This window comes from Poeciliopsis prolifica, unplaced genomic scaffold (genome assembly GCF_027474105.1).
Source record: "Poeciliopsis prolifica strain line A6 unplaced genomic scaffold, Auburn_PproV2 SCAFFOLD041, whole genome shotgun sequence".
NCBI classification, from domain to species: Eukaryota; Metazoa; Chordata; class Actinopteri; order Cyprinodontiformes; family Poeciliidae; genus Poeciliopsis; species Poeciliopsis prolifica.
In genome coordinates, this window is record NW_026562416.1 from 4,649,848 (window position 1) to 4,673,415 (window position 23,568).

At 36.4% G+C, this 23,568-nt stretch overlaps 1 protein-coding gene across 1 annotated transcript; it reads right to left on the bottom strand.

The window, feature by feature from the left end:
- Positions 1-685: 685 nt before the first annotated feature.
- enpp2l (ectonucleotide pyrophosphatase/phosphodiesterase 2-like) lies at positions 686-21,598 on the bottom strand. Its single transcript, XM_055055272.1, is given in 26 exon segments — positions 686-3,395; positions 7,693-7,846; positions 8,100-8,232; positions 9,765-9,842; positions 9,981-10,122; positions 10,730-10,869; positions 11,736-11,796; positions 11,927-12,099; positions 12,461-12,548; positions 12,809-12,887; positions 13,094-13,221; positions 13,538-13,569; positions 13,669-13,794; positions 14,014-14,122; positions 14,211-14,283; positions 14,822-14,887; positions 14,990-15,045; positions 15,640-15,759; positions 15,985-16,064; positions 16,193-16,290; positions 17,009-17,069; positions 17,162-17,287; positions 17,935-18,084; positions 18,439-18,541; positions 21,276-21,439; positions 21,442-21,598. Coding segments are annotated over 26 exon segments (2,763 nt in total). The 5' UTR covers positions 21,494-21,598; the 3' UTR covers positions 686-3,224.
- Positions 21,599-23,568: the final 1,970 nt, after the last annotated feature.

Below are 23,568 nucleotides of genomic sequence, written 5' to 3' on the forward strand. Positions count from 1 at the left end.
CTAATTTATCTTTCATTTGAAATATTACATGGTTTCTTCTTCTTCTCCAAATGGCCTTTCAATCCATCTTGGCGCAGGACTCCCAGTGGATAATAACATACTCTTAAAAGTTTTAGTCATCTTCATAAGGTCTTTTGCCTTTGTCCTTGGTTGAAACTCACATTATTCACCAGGATATAATCTATGAGACAAACAGTATAAGAGTATAATGGCTGAAAATTTCCATGTTGTTTTTATGCACATATAATCCATATCACACCTTCAGGCATCTGGAAGTTATTCCAAAAGATAAACTAATCTTTTTTGTGTGATCTCAATTTCCATTATGGCACACAAAGAGGAACTGTGTTTGGCATGTTGCTATAAAAATCTACAAGTGTGCCTGAAAGTTATTTAAATCTGTGTACAAGGTAATGACATCCTCAACCAGGCTTTCTCAAACTGCTTACATTCATAGGAATCTCAATGTATGTAATTGTTTGAGTTTGCAGAAATTAATAAAAAGTGTTCTGGAAGAAAATCTCTTATTATGACACTTTAAAAATTATATTTTCTATATCATGCCCACAGCTCGGTCCTCAACAACTCCACACAGAACTGTTACATCAAAACTAGAAAAACATTTAGTCAAGAGCTTTCTTTATCTTGGGTTTGTCTAAAACGGTGTTTGGAAACCAGACCAGTGAATGATGCAGGGCTTTAGTTACAGTACACAAACAGAAACTTTAAGGAATGTTCTTCAGAGAAATTGACAATAAACAAAGACCTTACGGGAATGGATTTCTAATGTTTCTGGCAATCCACCTATTTACAGCAAGGCAATCTTATTCTTCCAATTTTACTGAAAGCTACAAATTATCAGAGTTAATCCCTGTAAACTGTCAAAAGTGCCAACAATGAGAAAGTGCACACAGAAAATAAATGGGATTGTTTTATCAATATAATCCTTATGTACCATAACGACAAAGAAGCTCTTCATTGTAAAGTCATTTTGAGTTATAAATTGACCATAGTTTAAAACAAACAAAGTTCCACTCACTACAATATTTTTTATAACCTACATGGCTTTTATTTAAAGGACTAGAGAACTAAAAATTGGTCTGTCTACATCTTGACAAGTTCTCAAAAGTAAAAGTCATGTATTTCTCTTCTACTAATCATGTATGTTAGGAACATTAACTCATGAATACAATACTATGAAAATAAATGAAATAAATGCAAAAGAACAATTTGGGACTCTATCTGTACAGAGTTACGAGAATGAATGCTGGCAACTGGCAACAAATACAACATCAGACAAGTGCTTTGATATTTAAAATCTTTTACCGCTTGGGTCAAAGACTAAGCAGTTCTTATTCTCAGACAGTAAGAATTTGAACTCTGCAAGTCACTGCTAAACCTCTGTTTAAACAACAGTCAAACATTGGTTATCCTAAAGTTTTTTAAAAGTTGCCTGATGCTTCACAACCTAACATCTGAGTTTGAGTTATTTGTGGTCTAGTATTTATGGATTCTTCATCCTGACCAAGAAAAAATTGATGTTTTACACTGATGTGGATGATGTTTAAGATGCTTTATAGAGAAACGTGCACACAAAAGAATTTGAAAAATAGAACTATAATCACAAATTTGACTGAAGTGATGATTGATTTTGTTGTGTGGAGTTCTAATCCAATGTATTTTTTTTAAATCCCAGCAAAAACATAACATAAGCAGTAATTTCTTTTTTTTTTTGGGGACGAAAAAAAATATTTTATTTCTATCTGTTCTAAAGCTAAATGGAGTTGCATTGTTCCATTGAATTAGTTACATTTCACCCGCTGGCTATTATTGTCATAGTGCAAAAAACTTAAAGATAAACTATTTTAGAAAAAAAAAAAAAGATTGAATACGACAGAACTGGGGAAGAACATTTTGGTGACAATGAAATTAACACAATAGTGTTTTTCTTTTAACAGTGGACTGTAAAAAAAAAAACATTTGGTCACAAATAGTGTTGTTAGAGTATGTTATTATATTCAAATATGCAAAAAGAAATAATTTTGCATCCCAAACAAGAAAATAGATCCACAAATGCAACATCTTTTCTATTATCAGAGTTCTTTTCCAACCCAAAGCTAGACATGTTAAGTATGTACAGTAAGGGATATTTTGATGATATTTTGGTTTATTTTGTATATATGATGGAGCCAAAATTTAACTATATTTATGCAAGTTAAAAACAAAGTAAAACATGAGTCAATACTGAAACCTGCAAACAGTTAGTCACCAGGCTATACTATGAGATGAGCCACTTTTTGAATTATGTGTATGAACTTCTAGCATTCCTTAAGCATTATAAACGAGGTGGCCATTGTTTTTTTAATGCAAATATTAATTGAATAGTATTTTTACAAGAGGTCACTAGCTTTGGTTAACACAAAGACTTGAGAAGTGTTTAATCATACACAGATCACAGGGTTAGACATGTCTCACTGTTTTCAATAATTAACATGTATTGTCTACAACTCCATATTTACCATACAAAATGCATATTTGATAACATCTATTCTGCTGCTTAGCTTAGCTTATTTTTGCTCAGATATTGCTACCTTTAGCTTCAGATTTCATGACGTTAGAGAACAGTGAATAATTTTCAAAGTGATATGACACACAATTTTAAGCTACGAACTCCAAAAAGAAATTCATCATATTTATAAAGATTTCATTTAATTTTGCATGTTTGGTTTAGCTTGGATCTGCAAACACTAAAACTCACCTTCAGAATTTCATATACATATTTTTTATTTCATTTTCCAGTTTCTTATGTCAAGTTAATTCTTACATTAAACTTGCTATGATCTACAGATTTTAAAACAAAAACTATTAAATATTTTCTAATATTTGACTGCATGCAATTGGGATTCACTGGAGATTTCAGGTAAAAATTATTTATACTTATAGAGCTACACTGTTATAGTGCTTTATGTATGCAAGAGAATATACCTATATTAATAAAATCTGCATCTCTGCTCGAGCTGCTTCCCTGATTTTTTCAATGGTATTCAAAAATTCCACTAAAGTTCTTTAACATTGTTTTAATTTTCAGAAATGTATTTCCCTGTGAAAACTCCTCCTAAATGGGTCCTTTGGAGCAAAATGTATGTATAAAATTTCCAGCAAGCATGCAGACATATTACATGGCTTTTATGACATCCTGTGCAACTGCATCTTAATCTGTCTGTCTAGTCATCACTCTCAAAGGTGTTCAAGTAGGTCTTGAGGCTCAAGGTGCTGATGTAGGTGAGGTTAGTGGATCTGTACAGGTCCAGGCCAGTCAAGATCTCCACATCTCGAACCCGGGCTGTGTGGTGCTTCAACAGGTCTTCAACCCACTGGGACTCATCCTCAGGACTCTGCAAACACAAGCAGAAAAAAGGGTTATTAACTGTCAATGCCAACATAACCTAATGACAAACTTCCATTTCACTGGAAAGGAATTTTTCAGAACATGTCTAATAGTCCTCACTAATTAGCAAAAAACAATTTTCTCCGGGATTACAAAACTTTCCTTGACCCAATTCATGTTGCATGTCTTCCCAGCTCTGGAAATAATGATACACAGAAAATTACTTGGAACCTTTAGACAGCTGAAACGACCAGAAATGTCATAGGGACCAAATGGCCGCAAGATGTTCAAACATTATCATATTTTAGATGATGGAAAGCGCTGTTTTTCTCAACTCAGCAGCTTTCTTGTGAATTTGGCAATTTCCCCCAGTCTCCTGGTCATTCACAGACTACTGAGGAGAGGCACAGCTTGGCAGAGCTTGGAGCTTGGAGATTGGACAAATCTCTAGAAGCTGTGAAATTACTCCACAATTACATCAAAACTCATCTTGTGTTACGCGCAGATGTGTTCAACATTGGACTAAATCATTTTACTTTCTGCAACGTCAATGAAATTTTGTGGTGGAGAACAATCAGTATCCACATTCCAAAAATACTGCATCAAGAAAAAATAAATGCAAATGTCTCTGCCTTGTTTGGTGGTTAAAAGATTCCTCCTCCTATGAGCAAAGATTAATAATCACTCGGAGTGAAATCATACCTTTTGCCATGTTTCACAAGGCAAGACGAGACATGATATGAGTTCACAAGAACAGGATAGCCCAAGGTTTTAATATCACTTAAAAAAGTTGAAGTTCAAAACTTCAACTTATGCTTCAAAAATACCTTTATTGTGCATTTTTACTGATTTTTCCATCCATCCATCCATCCATCATCCATCCATCCATCCCATCCATCCATCCATCCATCCATCCATCCATCCATCCATCCATCCATCCATCATCCATCCATCCATCCATCCATCCATCCATCCATCCATCCATCCATCCATCCATCCATCCATCCATCCATCCATCCATCCATCCATCCATCATATGCTTATCCCTTTTGTTGTCATAAGTAGTGCTGGTACCCTTCTCCAGTTGTCAATGACAAGAGGCAAAGTCCCTTTACTTTTTAGACAGCTCACTTTCACTTCCTTGTAATGTGAATTCAGTGTAAACTACAGTTGACATGTGTTGTCTGCAACTCCATATTTACCATACAAAATGCATATTTGATAACATCTATTCTGCTGCTCAGCTTAGCTTAAATTTGCTCATACCTTTATTCTAAAGGTTGCTGTTGAGGCTGTAAATGTGTAGGTGTAGTGTACATGCAGGTGTTGTCGAACAGTCAGAAAATCATAAAAAAAAAAACCTCACCCACAGTTATACTGGTTCAGAGTGGTGGTGGGTGAAGTGACCCACATGGTCTGACAGTAAAATGAGTAACTATATTTCTTTTGTATTTTTGTCAAAATGAGGTTTATGGATGTTGCATTTAAAAGAAACTGGCTTCACTGGAAGTCATGACAGGGGCCTCAAAATATTTGTATTATGACAGAACAGCAATTTGCACAAGGTGGACTGAATTCCTCAGGATGTTGCTGAAATAACATTATTCTTTAGAAACAACATATGTGAAAGGCTAAAGAAAACCCTTGTACTATTTTCTTTTCTTGATAGAAAAAGGCTCAAAGGGCATTTTCTAATTAAATTAATTTAGAATCTGTCTCACAGACTCAATTCTTTGATGTTTTGTCAGATTCAAAGTTCACCAGTGATGAAATGTAATAGTTGTGATTTCATTATACATTATTTACATCCTGAAAAAGAAACATTTAATAATAGCCTACATGTTTACAGTTCAAACCAAATTTTTACATACACTATATAAAACTTCACATAACCATTTTCCCCTCACGATGTGGCAATAAATTAGATTAAACAAACTTTTCTCTATTCACAGCTATTTTTTTAAAAATGGCTTCTTCTGTTCAGACTGCCCTTTCAGCCTACATTGGTGTGAGACATACTTCACTGGGGATAAAGGTGTTTTACCTTTCAGGGGTTCGATTGCATATTTCACACCAAAACATATTCATCTCTGGGAAACAGAATCAATTTCCTTCATGGATGATATCGTGTCTGGATATTAGCAAGGTTCCAGTCATCATACTTCGTAACTGTACTGATCATTGGCCCGTTAGTTAGCTTGAAAATATGGCCACAGACAAATCATAGTTGTGAAAAACCTCAGTTCCTTTCCTGATACATTGATGTCATTTAGTCTTTAGTCTGATTATTTGAAAGCTGTCTTTTTTTACAGTGTATGTAAGCATCTGGTTTCAATTATCAGTATGCATTGTTAGCAAATGTTCAAAAATCCAGTCCCTCTTTTCACAATAACATTGACGTTCTAACATCTGACAGAAAACGTTAACAAAAAGCACAACTCAGATAATATTTTAAATACATTTAGAATTTATATAAAATTTTCATATAAATTCTAAATGGATTCCTCTTTCTTTCAAAATGTTTTATCTCTATATGAATGTCAGAGTGTAATGCGGAAAGTACAATATTATGACTGCTTTTGTAGAGTTTTTTTTTCTGTTTTCAAGCTTTTTTTGCTTGTTTGGGTTTTTCTTTTTTTGAAAGTTTTTTCTATTTTTACATCCAAATGAAATTTGAAATGTTTACATGCGGTCACAAAGTTCTCATGGTCTACAAAGGATTTGATTCTGGGTCTTTTTTTGCAATATCTGAATAGGGAGCAGTGCATTTAAAACGAAAGTGCACCACCTACAGTAATGTTAAGCACCACAGAAACCCGGAAAGACATTTGAAAACAAAAGATTACCGAACTAAATGTGAACTGTAATACAACACCGTTACTATGAGTCATACTTTAACGCTACCGGTAACTTTTGTTTGAGAAATTCTATGAGCATCTAACTGAAGAAACTGTTTCTAGGTGAAGTCATCAGGTTAAGGATGACTTCATCCTTTTCTGAAATCACAAGACAGTGATTTCCTCTTTCTTTACAATACCTGCTTAAACCAGTAAAACTTTTTGTCACATCACCACCACTGACGTGTACCTAAAATTTCATAATATTGCCACTAACATAAAGCAGTACATTATTGTGAGAATATGGTTCGCATATATGTTGGAAGAGGGACTTTTGGTCCCCAAAAAACAAAACAGAACTTTTTGAAAATGCTGCATGTAGCAGAAAACTTCCTGCAAATCATCCTTAACACACCATCCCCACTGAGAAACATGATGGTGGCAGCATGTTTTATGGGTGCTTTTCCTCACCAATGACTGGGAAGATGATGCGGGCTTAATGCAGACAATTGCCTAAGAAAATTTGTTTTGGATTCAAATGGAATAATCTGACAACAATTCAATTCAGACCTTGCAACATGTTGATATAGAATTTAACCACACTCAAGTAACAGCACCAAAAAACTAACATAAAAGAAAGTCAATTTGGACCATAATTTATTTTTCTTGTTTGACAGAGAAACTTGAAAAGAAATGAGAAATTTTTGTACCAGATGTAGCTTATCTGTGCAGTTTCTTTCATATGATAATCATGTTGGGATACTTTTAGAGCACATGATATATTACCCCATGGGCAGCAAACGCTGATAATGCATCTGTCAAAAGTGACTAAATCTGACCTCCAGATGTCAGCATAAACTATTACGTCACATGGCATGGACTCAGTAACATTTGTCATGTACCCTGTAATGTCAATGAAAATATTTTGTGAAGATTCAGCTTTTGTGGAGCTAAGAATAGTTTTTGAGTTTGGCAGAATGTGTCAGTACTACATGTAAGGCAGCATAAAAGGCCAGTCAGCATGCATAAAAATGAAGTGTCTGCATAAACAAAAACAAGCGGAAAGTTTTATCCTGGATTCCAAAAGGAACAAAATGTTACATAAATCCACAACGCTACTAGCTTTGCACAAAGAGCTACATGGGAGGATTAAAGGGATAGCAGTTGTTGGGCTCAAACATCAAGTTAATCAACATATAAATCATAGTTTCTGCTAATTTAATATGAATCTGAGTGATCTCATTGAATTCTGCTAAAGCTGCACAAACCCATGGAATTTCCCACTGTTTGAACAACATTTTTAGAATATTTTTAAGTAAGGCTTTATTTCATATCAATATAATACATTTTGGTAAACTTGCGCAATATTCATGTTGATTTTGTTTATTTCAACATGTCAATAAGCAAAGCAAACTCATGTAGTACACTGGGCAATGCTGCCACCTCCTGGTGTCATTTTGAACTTACATTGCAGGTCTCGCTGTTGTCTGGCCTGTGAGGAAGGATGAAGGAAAACACCGTGAGAGCTCCATCACACTCATCTACCGTCTGGTTCATCTCCTGGCAGCTCGTCACAATCGTGTAGAAATGGGTAGGAATGAGGGGTGAGTTCGCTGAAGATCTTAAACACAAAAACCCCAAACACAAAGTCAGTTTACTGGTTGTAAAATTTTGACTTTTTTGTCTATCAATTTTGAATCTATTGTCTCAAAACAATGAGTATCTTACAGGTTATTAAATAGAGAAAGTATTTTTAGAAATTTAAAGGTTAACTGTAATTGGCCAATTCAGTTAAAATCTGCATGTTGTCTCCCTTTTATGTCGTTTTAGTCACCACTCCATTTGTACATTTAGGAGCTGCTGTGAAAACATACTCTTTAATCTGCGCCGTGGTGTCTCGAAGGCCATCGTAGTTATGGTCGAAGATAGGCCCAGAAAGAACATTAATACCATTGTTTTCTTCACTGTATCGCCTCAGCAGCGTCCCCTGGAGGTAGCTCCATATCCCTGTACACACACAAAAAAATTAAAGCAAAAACAACTTACCATGTGTTTAGAAATCAAACTTCATATTGAACAGAAGAATTTTATTAAAATCTGCTTTTTCTAAATTCAGCAAAGTGGGTAGAGTAGTGGTAAAGCACTTTGAAATGCCTTGCTGCTGAAATGTGCTGTACAAATAAAATTTGATTTGATTTGATTTTAAAGAGTAGCATCACTTTATTCAATATAATGATCTTCAAGGACTGAAATTTAAAATTATGGGACAGTTTTGCAGTGTAAATCTAAAACCATTACAACCCACTGACCCAACACACACTCAGATCTGATGACAGTCTTAAATGATTTGTCTGCGCATCAGGGAGGATTTCCAAAACAGTCAGTGTTTAGTCTGACACCTGCTTTCTCCCCACATAAACAACAGGTATCAGCCTGCCCTCACTCAGACCTAATGTCACCAATTTTCTTTATATTTTATGTGACACCACTAAATCTCACCTAAATGACTGGTAAAAAAAACAAAAACATTTTACTGCCCTGACATGGAATCAACACACCCCTCCACACAAACAGATCTAATGTCTATAATAAATTATTTGTGGCTGAACTGGACAGTGATTCATAGACAGTGGCTGTGTTGTGTCCTGATAAGTCCTCTCTCTCTTCATAAACAATGGGTATCAGTATGTCCTGACTCAGACCTGATGTCAGCCCCTTTCTGTCCTTTGCCTCATGTGACACCAATGAATGTCACTGATGCAAAGGAAAGGAGGAGACTTAAACCCACCATGCCTTAAAAAAGAAAGACAACATTTCTTTTGTCAAACTCAGCAATTCAAATTGCACTGAATTTGATACATGCATTTGCTCTGTTACACAATTAGGTAGAGGCCTACATCTCTTAATTTTTTCTATTTATTATTATCATTATTGCAAAAATGTCCACATCATTTTTAATTTTATTATAACAGACTGACGTCCACTGAACCTAAAAATCAATATGGGGTTCTTCCCTGAAAGTCCCTGCCTTTATTTTATGTCAATCTCAGTATCACCTGCCCAAAGGCACACAGTTAAAATCCCAAAGGCGTTTTGCATACAGTATATGGGGGAAAATTAAAAATGAGCTTTCATCCAGCCTTGTTAGACCCAGTTCCAGTTTTACATTTTTAATGATTTCACTGCTGGTAGATATGGGCAGGTTTTGGACAATTAATTAATTAATTTCCTAGTTGTTTTTTCCTACCTTAGACTCACACCCATTCCTGGATGAATTGTTCTTCTATCATTCCCATTTTGAAGAGTCGTTACAAGACACATGACGGAGAACATGAAAAATCCCAGTTTTCTCTTCTAAACTTTTTTTTTTTTTACAGAACTTCCATAGTTATATAGGTTACATAGGCTGTTAAACCTAGAAATTATGTAAGATTCTAAGCATATCACGTGTAACCAATAAACACATTTAGTTTCTTGCTGCAATCAAAAGTGCTACATTAAAACTTATTTTTCACAGTCGCATTTTAAGACTAACTCACTCTTGAAAGCGGGGTACATGGGAACAGTGTTGGTGATGAGCGAAGAATCATATCTTGACTCTGGAGACGTTGCCAGTTCTGTTGACATAAAACATTTTTAGAATATTTTAATATATTGTTGCTCATTGAATGCTTGCATGTTAAATAACCCCATTTAATTGCAAAGAAGGAGTTGAAAAATCGAATGGGTATGCACCATATTACATGGAGTTTTACCTGGAGGAAAGAGGAAGCCAAACGTGAGGTGGTTGTTCTGTTTGTAGGTTGTGCAGCTCTGACTGTGAACTGAAGAAACTCTTGGGTCAACTCGGATACAGTTAACAGAAGGAGAAACGTCCGGTGTGGGAGTCAAAACCTCCTGTTAAAAAAAAGACACTAAGTATGAGAGAGAAATACAGAGGGAGTCATTTCCAAATTGATGGGAAGCAGAAAGAATATTAAAAGCAGACAAGGAAAGTAGCAAAGCAAACAGTTACTTCTGGATTTATGCCTGAGTCTTTTTAGAGACATTTGTATGTGAAAGTGTGTATTTCAGCATGCCCAAGAAGTGAGCAGATGTTTCTTGTAAACCTGCAACACGTCTGTATAAACAGGAGGGAAACACATGTTCAGTGTGTCTGCGCTCTGTGGTAGGAGTTCATGATGACACTATGGAGGTTCTTAAGAGCTGCAGGAAGCAGATCCATTACACGAATGACTGATGAGAGTTAGAAGACGAGTAAAAGATGTTTTTAATACTGTCAACTTAGTTATAGTCAGTTTAAATTGTCATGCTAAAGCTATATAGGTCAGAAATCTGACACAAAACTTTAATCAGTAACTTCTGTTGATAGCTTCAATCTGCACACATCATGCAATGTAAACCAAGGTTGTAAAGCACTTTAATGAGCCACAGAGTGCTATGGAGTTTCAATACCGTTGGCGTGTGTGTGTGGGAATATGTGTGTGCATGTTTGTGCGTGTACCTGTCGGGGTAGTGTGTATGCTGTCCAGAGTGGCATGGCCAGCTCTTTGCTGTATCCACTGATAAATTCCACATGATGAAGCAGACTGTATTGTGTATTGAACATCACTGCTGGGCGACCAAATGGAAGATGGGTGGTGTCTGCAAATATATAAACATAAAATTACATCACAGATGTTTGGTTAACTTATAAATCATAATTTGTTCACTTAATTATCAGAATAATAACACCTGATACCTTAGGTGGTGTTGGGGGTGAATAAAAGAAGAAACAACAGTCAAGTCTCTACTAACTCTACGGTCTATGCCATGGGGCATAGCCTCCAGGGCAACCTGGAGGCTAACTGGGTAACTCACTGACTGCATGAGGCAGGGCACAAAGTCCAGTCACCAGCACATTTTTATGCATTCTATCTTCTATTAACTAAGTATTTATTTCAGTATTTTCAGGTAATGCTGGGGTCAATTTCTTGTGTAACATGTCTCAGTCACCTTGACTTGACAGCCTTTGAACAATCCAAAGACATCCTGAAACTTTGCAAGATCAAAGCAAGTCAGGGAAGGATTTCATAGATGTGCTGATGAAAGGTTGTGCAAGAAATCCACAAACATTGTGCAAGGAATCGACAGCATGAATGTTTTCTGTTCCTTATCATGCGGTGGAATATTGTCATTTTCGGAATTGATCATATGCTGGTGATACACAGCAATAAGTGCAATCATAGATCATTTCAATACCGTAAAAATATGTTTAAAAGGGTAGCAAGTATGAGTTATATTGTATGAAAACATTTATTTTCTTATCTCTAACCAATGTAGCTGGAGTTTTTGTTGGAAATATTGTTAGATATTCATGATTAAATTTAAACATCCCCGTATTTTTTTAATTTTTTGCTTTGCTTTGCTTTGTGACAATAAGTGTTTGTCAGAACATATATACATTCAGCTGTTCCACAAGAAATAGTTTGACTATTTCTTGTGGAACTTGCAGAGGACAGAAAACTCACTGTAACCGTAGGCACCATCTGGTGCAGGGGTAAAGGTTTCAATCATCTCCTCCACCTTGTTCTGGAGGGGGAAGGAACGAACAGGCAAATGGAAACTCATTTTAACAGTACTGATTGCCTGAATTGTGACTGCTTTTTACTTGTTTATTTATTTATTCTTTTATCTTTTCTTTCCAAATTTCTCTTCTAACCTCATCCTCACAGCTGCACCCCAGATCTTGAATCATTGCGTGGTTGGAGTCAGACGCCGGCGATGGAGGTGTGACTTCCTCTGGCATGGTGGGCAGGAATGGCGGATTCTTCAGCATGTCATTTAGGCTACCATGTGTTCCATTGTTAGGAGCTGGCTTCAACCCCAACAAGTCTGTCATTAGAGACAAATACAAGGACTAGACGATTTGGTAAGTGGAGGAAAGTATTCATCTGATGCTAACATTTAGGAATACAAGTTTCTCCTAGAAGTGTCTTGTTAAATCTAAGATAAGAATCAAATAATTATCATGCTAAATTATTTATGAGTCATGTTTTTATATTTTCTAAAGTGCTACACGTCAACTAATCAGAAATGAATATACTGCTGTACCTAACAAAGTATTAATGAAAAGATCAAAATAACACCTCAGTTGGTGTGTTACTGAATGTAACAGTGTAATGAAACCTTGAACTGTTTTTACAATCTAAGCTCTAGTTCAGTCTTCTTTATTAAGAGGAAAATTTATTCTTACCACACATGACGTTGTATAGCTCTATATTGTCAAACTCTGGCACACGTTTCTGGAATTTGAAACTTGGTCCATGGCCAATAAAGATTGTCTGCACACAAGGAGAGAAAGAATAAATCACAAAAGTACACTCCTCAAAATTGTGAAATATGATTTATTTGGTTTTATGTAGATCTACAGTTTTAATCTGAGCTTCACAGCCACACACTGAATTTCTAGGCCAATTTCTCTCCAATTCTGCCATTCCTCTCACAGTGACCTGTGACTTCATTTCTTCAAATGGTCAAAAAATTTACCTGACATCTTTATGAGCACTGTGTAAATTGGAGAAAAAGTATAAAACTTCATTACCCTCATGCTTGTTATCTTGTTGTCAAATCCATGGTCACCAAAGAAACCGCACCGAGATCTTGGTTTTTCTGGCAGTTTCCTGAAAAACATTTTTTTTTCTGTACTAAAAATCAGTGCCATAGAGCAAAACAAATTTATTTACATTTACAGAGAACACAGAGTGAAACTTAGTATTTAATAGATGTTACAAGATCTTTGATTCAAATGCTAAACCTGGCACAAAGTCTCCAGTTTTTGGAGCTTTAATATCTTCCTACATTGCAGTATAACTTTGTGTCAGGTTACTTAGCAATGTGCCATTTCCTCTCCATCAAAAGCTGGACATCCTCGATCCTGCGGTTGTTGGCGTAGTGAAGCCTCTTGGGTAAATGGTGCTTCAGGTATGGTCTAAAGTGCTGAGTAGGCATTTTACACTGAAACAGAAAGCATTCTGTTGAACATCTTGAACTTATAAAAACAAGTTCAAATGCACCATCCTTTCATTCAATATGTGATGCAAAACCAGGAACAAGCTCATCAAGTTTGAGGTTTTTTGAAAACTCAGATGGCTGCTTATTCCCTCATATTTTTAGTAGAGTACCAACATTCAAATGGCTATATCCTCTTATGTTTTTATTTATATGTGGTTTACATCATTAGAAAGCTTAAAATTGACAGATTTCCAGAATCTGCAAATGCCCCGCGGGAGACTTGCTCCTGGTTTTATTGTGGCCAGTCACAGATGCTTACAGTAAGGTTTCCAACCACAACCTTTGGGTCATCTGGAAAAAAAAGAAAAGAAAAATCAGGGATGATGAAGACTAACTTTTTTTTTTTTAAAAATTCACGCATATACTTATTTCCACTCATTCTCATCTTACATGTGGTGGATTTAGGATCACGGGGGCGAATTCTACCAATGGAGCCAGGGATGAGCATGATATCATCGAGATTTAGGGGATAGTTGCTGAGAAACTCTGTCCTGTCACAGTGGGCCTCTTCCATACCTGTCACAAACATTATGTCACATGTATTTGTTGTTACTGATCAATCATCCCAAGTTAATTACAAATAAGATAATAAACTGAGAAATTTCTTTACTTCTTAGATTTAAGAAATCTAATTAAAGTCTCTCGTAATTTTTTTGAAATGAACAATCAAATTTAATTTGTGTTATGTCCGCTTATAAACAATAACAACAAAATCAGAAGGAAGTCAGGGTGTACCGTGATCGCCTACAATGATGACATTGACACATCGGTGCAGATTCATCTGCTTCAGTCCATTCATTAGCTGACCAATGATGTTGTCAATTTCCCTCAAAGGGTTGTCCAGCTGAGGACCAAAAACATGATTAAACCATTTGAGAAAAATTAATTATACCACTTATTTCAGAGACACTATCTGGATCTTCCTTTCGTACCTCACTGCTGAGTGGTCCAAGGCGATGGCCAAAGGTATCTGGCTGCTCTGAGTGGACTGCATAAACATAGGGCCTAAAGAGTAACACAATTACTCATTTTGTTTAATTGGAAATTGTCTTTGATATGAGGCCATTTAAAGTTCAATAAGACAAGAGAGTCCTTTACCAGACAAGCCCGAGTTTCTTTCTCCTCTCCTAACTGATTTCATGTAATTTATCATCCCTTATTGATTTTTAAGAGGACTTTCAATGCTAAATTACAAAGAAATGTTGGGCTAGAACTAGTTTTTGTTGTGGCACCCAAAACCAAAAACACTCGAAAGTCATTCAGCTTTTCCTCATACTTAACTGTAAGGAATGCTTGATGTCAAGCAACCTTGATTTTTGAAGAGGTTTAAAAGAGGTACATCTTTCTGCTTCTAGAAATACTAGTTTTATTTTTTGCTTTTGTTGTTCAGATTGCAATGCTTAAAGTTTAAGGAAGCGGCAAATAAGACAACTATCAATTATCATAAATATGAGGCTTTTGTAACTATAATTTGAAAATGAAAAAAAATATATTGTAACAGGAAACTCAATTACACAAACTTTTGAAGAAGAGTTGAAAATACCTCACTTCATCTGAAAGTGTCAGCCAACGGAGAATCGTCAAAATCCTTCTTTCAAGAGGAATCACCCTGGAAGAAAAACAACAGACTGAAGAAGTTAAACTATTTAAGGAAAACAGTATAAAAACAGTGATTTTTAAAACAATTCAAAAACATTTTGTATTAATGTACCATGGCCAGAAGAAAGTCCCTGCTTTCACTCCTTGTTTCTCTGCTGTAATCCAGATCTGCAAAACAGATGCAATCACTATTTGGAGAATCTGGTGACTGATAAATCACCCAACTGGTGAACCCAACATTGTTAGCACTTTTGTCAGGTTTGCACTGATCGGGCAGACTCTTCCGCCCAAAGAGGCATCTGCTGAAATATGTACAACATCAGTAGTCTTCATCTTCATCGTTGCAAAAACTGCACTGTCACCTACAAACATAAGATCAGTCAGAGTCCGGTTTAAAACACTTTGCCCCTGAACTCTTTCTACAATACCGATGACAATAAAGGAGATCGAGGTCATGATGCATCATCCCCAAAGTGGCTGACCCATCTTTCAGTGATGCACTAATATTTTTTCTCTACATTTGGAGCCTAGATAAAAATCATTCTTCAATGTTCAAGAATGTTCAAGAAGTTGAAAATTCTTCAAGGTGAATGTTCAATGTTCATGGTGATCCCATCCATCTTCTGGATGTGGATGATAACAATGTGCTTTCATCTTAATTGTCTGTGGTGTAATAAATCCACATATCATTATTGTTGACGTGGAGATATTTGGGCAGCACTTTGCCTGAAGCAAACTAACTAGTATGTGAACTGTACTCACTGGCTGTCCGCCCCACCAGCGATGGTTTAATTTTTCTCTTGTGCGTAGGCTGAAGGTGGCATTGAACACTGGGTCATGCATGGTGTTTCCCACAATTCCATGGGACTCTGGGTACAGACCCTGCAGATAAACCCCACAGTGTTATGTGAGTGCAGGCAGAAATCAGGCCTGTACTAATGTCACAACATGAACAGACCATAAAAGTAAACTGAACGGAAACAAACATGCACTGTGTTTGTACTTAGCTTTAAAACATGAAGGTATTCATTAACAGACTAGATTTAGTATCCATTCCGCAAGAATAAAATTCAAGCAATTTACTTAGTATTATGGAACATCGCTTACTGTGGCTAGGGTGTATAAATTTGGAAATGTCTTTGATGGATAGACGGGTCGCATGTATGGAGGCGACACACCACATGATCCTAAAACAAAACAAATGATTTGCTTTGAAAAACCAATTCTACAAAACAGTTGTTCCCAATATGGAAAATTAAAACAAAGACACATTTTCTTTTCCAGAAACATGCAGAAACAAAAAATAGAAGCATACTGAGTTTATGTAAGTTAGGGATGATAAATTTGCTCTTCTTCAGGTAGGAGGCTCTGAACCCATCAACAGACAGCATGATGAGAGGAGGACGGACAAAACTGTAAAGTACAAAAAAAAAATAAAATTAAAAATGGCAATTTTTCTTTCAGGCCTCATCTTGAACACACTGCTTTCTTGTAGGACACAATAGAAAAAAAATTGCCGTTTGCAAATGTCAACAAGATAATTTGTGTGTGTTGGCTCTTTGTGTTACTTTGCTCATCAGTGGTCTTTGCCTCAAAACCTTCTTATGGACGATTTTTTTCTTCTTATCTATTCTTATTTTAGCTTCCTGTGGAAATCTGACCAAAGAGTAGGGATAGCTTTTATTTTTAAGATTTGCTTTGAATGCAAGCAATTATTTTTGTCCTCTTCTTAACCAGCTTAGAACTGAGTATATTTGAACTGAGTATCTCTCCATTAATGCTGCGTGTTGTAGCCTATCAGTCGCCCAAATAAAAGAAAGATGTTTTTAAAATTACTTTTCAGATTGCTTAGCATACCTATTTATTTAATTTGATGTTCATGTGTGCTGCCCAGATGACAAAGGCATTTTTAAACCAACTCCAAACCCCAATCATTATACCACACCCATTGCATTTAAGTCAGTACAATAGTTTTCAGAAACTTTATAAACTACAAATATTTTCCTTGTATTTAAATAACATTGTTGTCTCAGTGAACCCAACATCGTTAGCACTTATAGAAGAAAACTTTCCGACAAGGTCAAAATCTCCTGACCTGTTCAGTGTAATATATTCAGCATATGAATTTTACCCTGCAGGACATTCAGGACGCTTGATCTCTTCGCAGCTGTCCTCCAACCATGAAGTCTCATCTGAAAGAAATGACAAGCAAAAGTTTTCAATTGCTCGGAATCAGTAATAAATGAAATCCTGTTTTACGAGCAAAAATTTTAAGTATATGTACCTTGGCATGTGGATTTGTAATTAGAACAGCAGTCTCCTTTTTCTAAGCAATCATCAGAACAGTGGCAGGCATGGTCTTCATTCCTCTCCTCCCCACAGCGATCAGATGTACACTCAAACCCCCCCGCTAAGAGAAGAAGCCAAATTAATCATCATTCATCATTCAGCTGTCTTATTATAAACACCTACCTCTGCTTTATTGGCTGTAATGATTCCAAAATAGAGTGCAAATAGGTTACATGGTGAAAATTTGACCCAATGAACCAATGTTTTTTTGTTAAAGGGGAAAAAAAGAGACCTCCGCTACTGGTTGCATCAGATTAAAATTTTATGTCAATATTGCAGCACCGCCACAAGCCAAAAATACTTGTTCAAGTCAGGATGGATCCATACATTTATGCTGGTTATGTCGAATTCTGACATTTCCGAAGGTGTTGGAGCTGAATTTCAGATTTTTAGGCTACAAAATATTGATCATTTTTGTTATTGTAAAAGTTTGTGGAGCCAGCATGATTAGTGGCTGTAGTTTCATGTTCTTAACTGATAGGTGCAGCTACCAGTGTGATCTAATGCTGTTCTAGCCCATCTGTTTCAAGGTACATTGTGTTGTGTTTAGAAATGTTATTTTGACTACCTTAATTCAAAATGTATTGTTTTCTGTACTATTTCTACACATAGCTGTACCTAATAAAGTGGCTGGTCAGTGTATCTTTGGATTAGGCAAAAATAACAAGAAGGGGTCAGAGTGGACGTGTAATTCTGGGTAATACAGACCTGTTTTAAGGCAATGAGCATCGAAGTCTGAGCAGCAGCTGAGGTAAGTTTTACACAGATTGTCACATCTGCATCCCGGAGGATCTGCCACCTCCAACTCAAAGCACCTCCCTTTACAGGATCCTGCTGTGCTGACCCACTCTGATACAACTATAGGGGATAGAAACCCAGAATGAAAAAACAACAGCTGCCATTCTAGCCATCACAAAATTGTGTTAGCTCATCTGAACTATTTACTCAAGTAATTTTCAAATATCCATGAGTGATGTTTTTACTTTGTTCCTTTTGCTGAGCAATGAGCACAACAGCTTACAATAAATGAATAGCATAAAATAAATGAATAGCATCTGCTCAAAAACCAAGTGCAGCATGCTTTTAGTGAATTGGTAAGAGAACTGAAATTAGTTGTACTGTGATAAGATTAAAAATATCAAATCAAAAATCCGGTTAATAAAAATATAATCTTGAAGATAGAGGGAGTGAGAGGATAACTTTGGTTCTTACGTTTAGTGACAGGCGATATGTTGTCTCCATCTCCAGGTCGTGTGGCTTCAAATATGTGAGCTCTACTGACATCCGTTCCCCAAAGACAGAACACCAACACAATCTGCAGGAAACACAAATTATTATATTTTTTTCAGTCTACGTTATTCTATACAGGTTGATGACATTATTTCTTCATCATTATGCCTGTTATTGTGTGAGTAGTGGCACAGTTGCATAATGATTTCTGGAAGTTTTTCTTAAATGGGAATTACTTGGACAAATTGTGAGGATTATGAAGTTCTACATTCCTTTGAAGGCATTAGATTTGATAGGAAAAACAAAATATATTCCAAATTTGGTCTGACTTACATACTTACATTACTGTTTGATTTTTACATCAAACAGTACAAATCTTAGTGTAACAAGTTTTTTGCGCCAAAATTAGCATGATTATAGTTTATTATCAATTTTTACTAAAATTATCAGATATTTGTGTTTGTGTTGTTTCGACCAAGTTTTTGAAAGGAACTTCCTCATGCAAGCTGAGATTTGTTTTGTTTTTTTACAATTGCTCTAAAGTTTTGACTTTTGCAAATGTTCTCAACCCAACTTGAACTACCGATTGAACTCCTGGCCTGCAACATGGCCATAATTTGCTTTGTGTGATGTGAACAGTGCAAGGTCTCACTAAATGAGATTTTGATCTTGCAAACTTGTAAAACAGGCTATTTGTAAAGTGTGTTTGGATCAGTTTTCAGAGAGATCTTAAACACCTCAACTTCTCCTTTGCAGTCAGTGATGCTGACATAGTAACTGAGCAAGTTCAGATTTGCAGAAGCGACAACTTGGTACTCACATTATCTGTATTAAAAAACTGGATGAATCAGTCCAGTGGTCCAGCAACATGCTGGACACAATGAACACTCTCAGCTCAGGAACCAAGACACAATGATACAGTTACAGATTCAGTGATGCAGAATCACAGCTTGAACACATTTTCCTGGAAAATGTGTTGCAGATGCATCTCCAGGAGGCTTCCAACTAAAATCCTATTGGGCAAGAACATTTATTTTATTATGAACCATGATCCTTTTCCATTACAGAACCCTGACTTTCTTTAAATCCATTGTTCTCAAGCAATGGGACAAGTACAAGTACCACTTGTACTATGTAATTAAAAACAAATAAACTGTGATGCAACCAACAAATCTATTAAAGAGCACTGGTCTTTTCTTTATCAGAAAATACCCAAAAGAAAAGGGGAGTAGAAAAACATTCAAAACTCTCAGCAAAAACTGAAGTGGACAACATAATAAATGAGAACACGCTTATCTGTGTTCTTGGTTCAAGTTGAAAAACCTGTAGGATTTGTAAGTAATTTTCTGATCAGTGACCAGACTAACTATAATAAGCAAAACAGATTAAAACAGTACATTTCAATTGCCTTTTATGAATTAAAAAACTCTAACAATGTGATTACTGGAGTACATTGTACTGTGTGGTATGTGTGAACAGTTTTTGATGTAGATATCAACACATGTTTTTGTGTTGGATTTTTAGGTCAGCATTGCTGAAAAATCCAAGTTTTGTTGCACAACTTAGAATGCCTCAAGCAACAGTTGTACTAGGTAGTTATAGAGGCGACACTTGTGAAAATCATTGTTTTTAATCATTGGTTTCAACATTTCACAACTTCTGACTCACAAACAGAAATTCAACTAAACAGACAAATGCACACATCTGTCAGGCTGCCCCAGGGCAGCTGTGGCTATAATGCAGTAGCTTATCACCATCTGTGTGCATGTGTGCGTATGAATGTAGTGTGACTGAATGTAGTGTGAAAAGGCTGTGGGGTCCTCTGGACTTTATAAAGCGCTACACAAGTATAGGCCACATAAAGACAGCTCTGGCATAATCAACAGCCAATATGTACCATGTGTCTTTTCCACTTTTTATACCTACCATGGAGCAGAATACTGTGTGTACAATGAAGTTTGAATCGAGTTTATTTGAATTGAGTATCTTTTTATGGTTATTGCTATGCTTCACCGTCATCATCATCATTATTTATTTTAATTACCAAAAAGCATCTCAAGACTTAATTGATATTGTGATCCTATTGCATAAAAAGTTTGTGAATCTTGTAGGCTGACTGATGAAAAGGAATTTAAGATATAGATGGTACAATTAATATATGCTACATCCTTTTAAATACATAAATAAAAAAACAAATTTATAAAATAAATGGAAAAAAAAACAACCACAAAGCAATTAAAAAGTGAACTTCTATACCTGTTTCATTTTAAAAGGCCATAAAACCTTTTTGATGACACATACAGTTATGTTGCTTGTTAATTATTATTACAATTACTGCATAAATAATATGAATTAAATGTTTCATCCGGATCAAACCCACGCTGTGGTACACGGAAAGGAGGTCATCCACAGTCTAACCATTAACCTACAGCTTGTGTTTACCTTTCACTCCCCCAGGTAAACACATCTGGGTAGTTGCTGACATTAAGCAACACTGAAGCAATCCATCACCGTCACATATCTTGCTCAGTTTGAGTCAGAACAACAGCAGCCAGTCATGCCTGCTCCATAATTTATATTCATCCAAAGAGGGGTTATGTAATTTGCCCCTTCTGCTGAAGCAAAGCCTGAAAATGTTTCTGCTTGGGCTGATGTGAGGCAGTAAATAGCAGGCAGGTCGATATGTCAGTTCTCCAACAGCGCTATCTCTGTTTTGAGGGGTTTTGTAGGGGGAGCTGGGAAACCTTCGGACATGCACATGAGAACTAAAACACAGCGATATGGGAACCAAACACAACACTGTGACAGTCTTACCGTACCAAATTTCCCAGCAGCATCATGTTCCAAACACAGGATCCACCTTTGGCATTCCAGAAAATCCAAAAACTCAGAAATCCGTCACCAGCGTCCGACAGAGGATCCTCGGTGCACCTCTGCAGATCGATGGAGCAGAGCGCAGGGGTCCGGCTCTTTCTCTCTCCCCCGTTGTTTGCCTTTGCTCAGCCTCTGCCTCTCTCGGTATTGGGCCAATAAGCATGAAGTAATGGTGACAGCTGCGCTTTGGTACAAGAGTGCGTCAGGTCGGACAGACGCTCCCGAGTCCAACACAGTCGGCAGCACTGAGCTGATCACACACGGAGTGGGGGAAAGAGAGGCACTCACAGGGAAAGGGACGGTTTGTGAAATCTCCCTTCGATTGCTTTCAGGCTGAAATAATGGAAAAAGAACGAAGCTTTGACCTTTTGCACAATTTTAGTAATATCATTAGAGCAAAACAATAAGATCAACAAGTACAGGCCATTTGATGGAGAAAGACTTTTATGACAAAACCAACATCCTGTTGTAAAGTTCCAAAGAAAAGTTAGCAAAACCACTAAATGAGTTTATATTTACACCAACATATCTGATGCCATGCAATGCATCCAACTAATATTCCCAAATGTTTAGATTTGTGTTGAGGTAATAATAACTGACCTGTGTACAGCACTTTATCTATGCCACAGGACTTCAATGCCCTTCATTCAATCATTCACACATTCGAATGCTAATGGTTTAAACTACATTGAAGCCACAGCTACTTTTGGACAGTCTAACCAAAGTGAGGCTGCACCGATGCCACCAGGCCCCTGACCGCCACCAAAAGGCAAGGCATGTGACAGACAGAGCAGGGATCCAACTCAGCAACGCACCAGTTACAAACTCCCACCTCTGTTGCCGCAGCCATAGACATAAAAAGTATGTCAAGCAGGGGAGATGGTCAGACTCTTCACTTTTCTTATTTTAGTCTAAATCCTTTGTAACAAAATCAAAAACTTGATTGTGGATATAATCACTCATGTGATCAACAAACAACCTGCAAGGCAACATTTAACAAAATACCAGTGCATATCTGAGCTTGTATGGACAATGGAAACATGGATTTGAGGAATTGTGTCATAAAATCAAACTCAAGCAACCAGAACTTTTTTTTTTCCTTAGCAAAATAATGGTGGCAGTTGCAATTCTTTCCAGAGATCAGTCGTTACCCTAGTTAAGACACACAGTTCTCAGTTTTAATAGTACTGCAAACTGAATCCTAAAGTAAACATTAGATACCAATCCCACAGTTATTAACCCTGGATGCAGCGTTGGTCCATTTAGCCCACATTTTAGCAAGCTGAATGTGGACAGTGTGAAACCTAAGTTTGGCTGTGCAGTTTTTATAGTCAAGTTTTATGTTTTATTTTAGGCCTTGTAACATGATATTTCTCTTCAGTAAAAACGCATTTTATATTTTTTTTACAAGACCTTGTGTTTTATACAACAGCAAATAGCAGATTTTCTTACAGATATAGTAATATTTAGGGAACAAATAAAGAACAAAATTTCCAAACTGCAGGAAACTCTAACAGAAGCCTCATGTGTGCTGATTTCAACATCAGTGGTTTTTACATTGACGTCAACAACCTTTATTAGAAAAGGAAAATATGAATAAGTCAAATCAGGGCAACAACAATTTAATTGACTTCAGAGACAGATATCAATAGGCTACAAGGAGTAAATAGCATGCACTGTGACAAAGAAGTAAACATCTATTTTTGCCTTCAAGTGATGCGTCAACTGCTTTTATTAAAATATTTTGTTTTACAAGATTTCTGTTACCAATTGTTGGTTGTAAATACTTCCAAAGATGTTTTTTTTTTTTCAAAGTTAATCATCATACATTGGAAATTTAGCTGCTTTTTAATTTCTACGGATAAAGCATATAGAGAGTCTTTGTATTACACTTCTATTCTCAGCACGGCTTTAAAAACACATGAGGGCTTTTAATGTGTTTGAAAAGCTCTGCTTTCACTGATGGCCTACTCTCTGCTGGGAATGATTTGTTCACTGGGGGAAGCAAATCTTTGCTCTTTGAAAGTGATCTGTACATCCATCACCACGGGGGGAAGAAAATCCTCATATTACGAAGACCACACACATGCCTAAGCAGTCACATATGCATGGGCAAGAGCACATACAGAGGCAAGCCAAAGGAACTCTCAAACACACAAAGATGTTTGTACATTTACTCAAAAAGACTGCCTCTGAGGCACTGGCTTTGATTTGAAAATTGATGCCAAAGCACAATAT